Here is a 6,000-nt window from a genome sequence, read left to right on the forward strand (position 1 = left end):
AATTGATAGTTCAAAAGGGCAACAATGTAAATTCTTTAAGTGGCAGAGGTGGCAGGTGATAGTTGGGATGCCTTTGTTAACTTTATTAAACTTGAGGGATTGTTATTGTTTAAAAAAAGCCCAACTTATATATGGCTGTCATTATGACAAATCTCAGAAGGTATCATTGTAATTAACCCTTTAATAAATGGATGTTCACTAATTTTCTTTAATAATAAAAAATATTAACTACTCATTGGTCGAATACCCAATATTTCTCGAGAACAAATTATGAGAACTTTGGGTACCGAATATTTTCTCCAAAGAACAAAGATAATAATAATAAATTTACTCAAATCTAAAAATTTATATAAGGAGGGACAAATTTATATTGAGGGGTTTTTTCATAATTTGAGTTGGGCAATTTTAAAATTTTATGGGTATAAATGCAAAAAAGTATAAATTTAGGTATGTAAAATGCAATAATAAAATTTTTTAGTGGGGCATCCGCCCCCAATAGGTGGAAGAGGGTTGGAGAAAAAAGAAGAAGGAAGAAATAAATTTCTTTGGCTTGTTATAAATAAAATAAGGAGATAAGAGAAAAGATAATGTATCATCTTTCGTCCTTCACAAATTTTTATACTCCAAATATAAACGAAAAATAAGAAGGAAGAAAGACAAGACTGTTATAAATATTTTTAAATTCAACCAAACAAAAAGAAAGAATGATGCAATCTCTTCTCTAGGAATGTTCATTCATCTCTTCTTCTCTTTATTTCATTTAATTTTTATTTTTATTTTTATTTTTATGAGCATTAGTAATGTACCACTTTTTTGTATTTTTTTTTATAACCCAAATGGCGCAAATGTTAGTACTTGATTATCATGAATTCAACCTATCATCAAAAAATAAAATTTAATTGAATGAAGGACAATAATAAAATTTTAAGCAAATTTATAATAAAATTTGAGTTCATTTATCACCTCCCTTACATTATATACAATGGTCTCATTCTAGTCCTCGATAATGCTAACAAACTCAATTGCAACTTTTTATTGAACTCCAAGTTTGATTTCTTTTTGACATTTTTATAAACTGCGCGAGCCTCACGCGGGCTTAATACCTCTACAAGTAGTATAAACAAAGATGACCATTCCCAAATCTCCTTAGAGTAAGACACCATCAAAAAAATGGATTTCCTAAGCTTCGTATTGTACTTCTTGTTCTCCTTAACTTTACTTCAAGGCCTCTTATCCCTAGCAAAAGTAACCAAAAACAAAGGCAGAAAGCTCCCACCGGGACCGGTCCCATTACCGGTGATCGGAAACCTCCTCAAACTCGGCGACCAACCCCACAAGTCCCTCGCCGAGCTCGCCAAAGTCCATGGCCCAATCATGTCCCTAAAACTAGGCCGAATCACCACAGTGGTCTTCACCTCCTCAGACATGGCCAAAGAAGTCCTCCAAAAGCAGGACCTTGCCTTCTCGAGCCGGTCCATCCCGGATGCCATCCGTGCCCATAACCAGTTCCAGTACTCCGTTGTCTGGTTACCAGTCGCCACCCAATGGCGAAGCCTAAGAAAAATCTTGAATTCAAATATTTTTTCCGGTAGCAGGCTCGACGCAAACCAACATCTCCGGTACAAGAAGGTGCAGGAGCTGATTGGGTACGTTCGGAAGAGCAGTAATTCGGGTGTGGCAGTGGACATAGGCCGAGCGGCCTTCAGGACTTCGCTCAACTTGCTGTCCAACACCATTTTCTCGGTGGACTTGGCCGACCCCTTTGATGACTCGGCCAAGGAGTTTAAGGACTTGGTGTGGAACATAATGGTGGAGGCTGGTAAGCCTAACTTGGTGGACTATTTTCCGGTGCTCGAAAAGGTCGATCCCCAAGGCATTAGGCGGCGAATGACGGTTCATTTTGGGAAGGTGCTGCAGATGTTTGGGAAGTTGATCAATAAGAGGTTGGAGTTGAGGAGAATCAAGAATGCTATCACTAGCAATGATGTGTTGGATGTGCTTCTCAATATAGAAAATAGTGGTGATGAGATTGATAGGAATCATATTGAGCGTATGTGTTTGGTTAGTACTCTTTTCTCCTTCCTTTCTCATTACTAATTATCATTCGCTAATGCATTCTCTACTTGACAACACATTTCATGATGCATCTTTCTTGGGTGTTTCAGTCGTGTCTAACATGTGTTATATCTCACGTATTGAATTTTTGAGTGTTTGATACTGTCACGACATCTCTAGAAGAAGGGTCATACTTCCTAAAAAAAATTTCCTTTCTGGCAACGATATGAGATGAGAGTTTTTATGGTTAGACTATCCACAAGACGTAATAAATGGGATAAGTTTAGTGGTCTTAATGAGATTGTTCACCAACATTTGTTATGAACATGTTCGAAGGGTTCTGAGTCATGTGTTATTCTGACTTTGACTCTTAGTTATTGAAATTAAAATTTTTGTTTGAACTCAACTCATTCATTTACCGACAATATTAATCTACTAATTGAATAAGTGATTCCTACTGATTGTTTATTTGATCCAATCACAAATATTCACTTAATATGTAGTTACAAAATTGGGCTAGTATTGAATAAGGAAAACAAAGACTGTGACTTTACTTAATAGTGAAGACGAACTAGACTCTTATTCACTCGATTAAACTTTTCATGAATAGTTTGGTTTATTTAAAACCCTAGTAATGGCGCACGTTTGATGGCATAATATATATATATATAGTGACTTTAAAATCTTCGTAATGGCATTTGGTGGCATATATAAGTATATAACAGACAGTGACTTTAAAACCCTAGTAATGACGTTTGGTGGCATATATAATTAATAGATAGTGACTTTAGCAATTGTATTCTTAATAATGGAGTTTCTCCACACCACAACCTTTTTTACAGGACTTATTTGTCGCGGGGACTGACACAACTTCAAGTACACTGGAATGGGCAATGGCAGAGGTGTTGCACAATCCAGAGACGCTAGTGAAAGCCAAAGCAGAGCTCGAAGAAACCATAGGCAAAGGCAAAGCAGTAGAAGAATCAGACATCGCGCGTCTACCATACTTGGGATCAATTATTAAAGAGACTTTAAGGCTCCACCCACCAGTCCCATTCCTAATCCCTCGCAGAGTTGAAGAAGACTGTGAAGTCTCAGGCTTCACAGTGCCCAAGGGGTCACAGGTGCTAGTAAATGCATGGGCAATAGGCCGTGACCCTACCATTTGGGACAGTGCCACATCGTTCATTCCCGAAAGGTTCTTGAACTCGGAAATCGATGTCCGAGGCCGGGATTTTGAGGTGATACCATTTGGTGCTGGCAGGAGAATATGTCCTGGTTTGCCGTTGGCAATAAGGATGGTGCCGGTGATGTTGGGGTCACTGTTGAACTCGTTTGATTGGAAGCTTGAAGGTGGGATTGCACCAAAGGACTTGGACATGGAGGAGAAGTTTGGCATCACTTTGCAAAAGGCTCAGCCTCTTCGTGCTGTCCCTGTCCTCATTTAAAATTGATGTTTTTTCACTTTTGTATTTTTCATAAGGCCGGCACAAGTTTGTAGCAGTATTTAATTAATCTGGCCATAAGTGGGAAATATGTTGCATGTTTAAGTTTTAATAACTTCTAAGAAATATTTTGCCCCTAAGTGGAAAGTACGTTGATACTGCAAATTCTTTGCCTTGATATTGGAAGGACATGTTGGGAAAATGCACAAAAAAATTAAACTTTTTTTTTTGACACTTAGTAATGACTTTTCCGATTTGAAAATACAAGAAAATAACACTTGGTAATGACTTTTCCGATTTGAAAATCAGATACGTGTTTTGATCAACTAAGTAAATCAAGGGAATAATTGATCCTTGACAAGAGAGACGCCAAGAATTACTTACAAAAACCTAGCTGCAAGAAAAAAATAGTCATGGCACAACTTTCTGATTTCAATTTCAAAAATATTGAAATAATGGGTATAGAAATCATTGGTTTATAATTATTAAAAATAGATTGGTTTAACAAACCAGGTATATTCAAGGTGAATTTCACCAATAGTCTCAATAAGAAAAGTTTTGAAAGACTTTTTTTTTGAATGGTAAGACGAAAAACACACTGTTTTCACATTTTTAAACTTTTTAAAAATAATTCATCTATAATTTAAAAAAGAAAATAATTATAAAACCAATTAATAAGAGAAGAACTAAGTCAGCGCATACCACGTTGGTAATGTCAAATGAAAATTTAGTATTAGGGAGGACCAATTGTCGAGAACCTGATAAAGTGGTGTGGTAGCAAAATGTTGCTAGTGCTGGACTTTGTACGCTTGATGGTGTGGACAAAGGAAGATCTGTAACTTCATAAGAAAAACGTTGCAAACTCTGATTTTAGATCAAAGCCAAACCATCATGACAACAACCTCCTTGTGCCTTTTCAACATTGTATTCCTAAATTTCTTCTCATAATTATGATTGTAAATTGTTTGACTGTCTTTCTGAAAAGTAACGAGTGATTTCTCACATGAAATCTTTTGAATTTTCCCAAAATAATTTTCCTTACCATAAAGCCTGCCCCGAGACTAAAAGTCGTATTATAAATTTGAATTGAATTCCGACAGTCTTTGTATGACAAGGAGAGCTAGTTGTTGGATAGAGGGAAAACTAAGGCCAATGGAAAACAAATACAACAATAACGACCCAAAAAAAAGAGAGTAAAATAAACAAATTGTTTTTTATTTTATATAGCAGATGTTTCTCGATGGTTTAGTGAGTTAATGCCTTCGATAAACTTTGAAATGCCAAAATTCGACTTCCTGCATTTACTAATATAACTTATAACTTTTTTTTGTCTTGTTAAAAAAAAAAAAACAAAAAAAGTTCGAATAATATGTGTGTGTATATGGTCAAAACGTACATGAGATGGGCTGAGGGTAACGTGAATACCAGCCCAAAAAAAAGTTCGAATAATATTGTGTGTATATGGTCAAAATGTACATGAGATGGGCTGAGGGTAACTTGAATACCAGGCCTAAAAACTTGAATACCAGCCCAAAAAATATAAGGTCCAGCAAGAGACAAAGTATATCCAGTACAACAAGAGCAAAGTCAAACCAGCCCAAATATATGGTTGGGACAACAAAGCCCAAAGAAAAGCCCAAGGCAACCAAATAAATAACCCTTAGTAATATAATGAATAAATTTGTATAACAATTATAAATGGATGGTCAAGACCTAAGTTACACAATCTTTCTCAACGAATATCGTTTTCATGTTCCGTGCGTGTTTTTTCTCTCAACTGCTTTCGAATTTGCTCTCGCTCTTATTCCCGTTTTATGTGACTTAGGTCAAAACTCTCTATTTTCTATCAAGGATTATACGGTGACCTACATGTATTTTTTTTAATTACAAATTCTTTACCACCTTGAAATAAAACATCTTATTTGTATGATTTTTGTTCTGTCGTTATCTATGAAATTAAAATTTTAAAAGTTTTAATTCTAGAGCTGCAAATGAAATAGACTATTCATCAACGGCTTAAGTTCAGTAACAATTCAAGTGACAAAAAGTCATGGCGGAATTTATTTTCTATGCTTATTTGATAAACAAACAAGCTTTAAGGCATGTTCATGAGCAAGTGTTCATAAAGAGTGTTAGCGAAACTTATTTACTATGGATTGATTCGAATTTGTAATTATTTTGATACCAAGTTTGAAACTGAGATCCATCTCAATGCCAGAACGGCAACAACAACGAAATTTTTTTTTTTTGGATCGGTTACATGAATTTCATATTTCCATTTTGCTTTATTTAAGACTCTAGACTCAGTCATTCACATGTTATTTTAATTTATCTTAAATCCTTAGTTCTAAAGTTTCTCTGCAACTTCCAAGTTGACAATTAACTCATTCTACTAGTTTCATCAACTAAAACAATATCATTGACAACTGAATCTCATCTTGAACGTGTCTTGTCAGTTCATCCATAACCAATACAAATGGGTATGGAGTTAATGTTGAAC

The 6,000-nt window shown here is 35.4% G+C and overlaps 1 protein-coding gene across 1 annotated transcript; it reads left to right on the plus strand.

Annotated features, from left to right (window-relative positions):
- The first annotated feature begins 1,030 nt into the window (after nt 1-1,030).
- Nucleotides 1,031-3,673, plus strand: LOC132267588 (geraniol 8-hydroxylase-like). Its single transcript, XM_059768728.1, has 2 exons — nt 1,031-2,061; nt 2,898-3,673. The coding sequence occupies exons 1-2, from the start codon at nt 1,171-1,173 to the stop codon at nt 3,501-3,503; spliced, it is 1,497 nt and encodes a 498-aa protein (XP_059624711.1). The 5' UTR covers nt 1,031-1,170; the 3' UTR covers nt 3,504-3,673.
- Nucleotides 3,674-6,000: the final 2,327 nt, after the last annotated feature.

Source organism: Cornus florida, unplaced genomic scaffold (assembly GCF_030987335.1).
Source record: "Cornus florida cultivar Cherokee Brave unplaced genomic scaffold, ASM3098733v1 CherokeeBrave_3.0.0_Hap2_Chr07, whole genome shotgun sequence".
Lineage (NCBI taxonomy): Eukaryota > Viridiplantae > Streptophyta > Magnoliopsida > Cornales > Cornaceae > Cornus > Cornus florida.

Excerpts from the sequence above, each read along its gene's own strand:
- LOC132267588 (XM_059768728.1), top strand. The coding sequence starts at position 1,171 with ATGGATTTCCTAAGCTTCGTATTGTACTTCTTGTTCTCCTTAACTTTA. Across the intron at positions 2,062-2,897 it reads ATATTGAGCGTATGTGTTTG|GACTTATTTGTCGCGGGGAC; the intron begins GTTAGTACTCTT and ends CCTTTTTTACAG.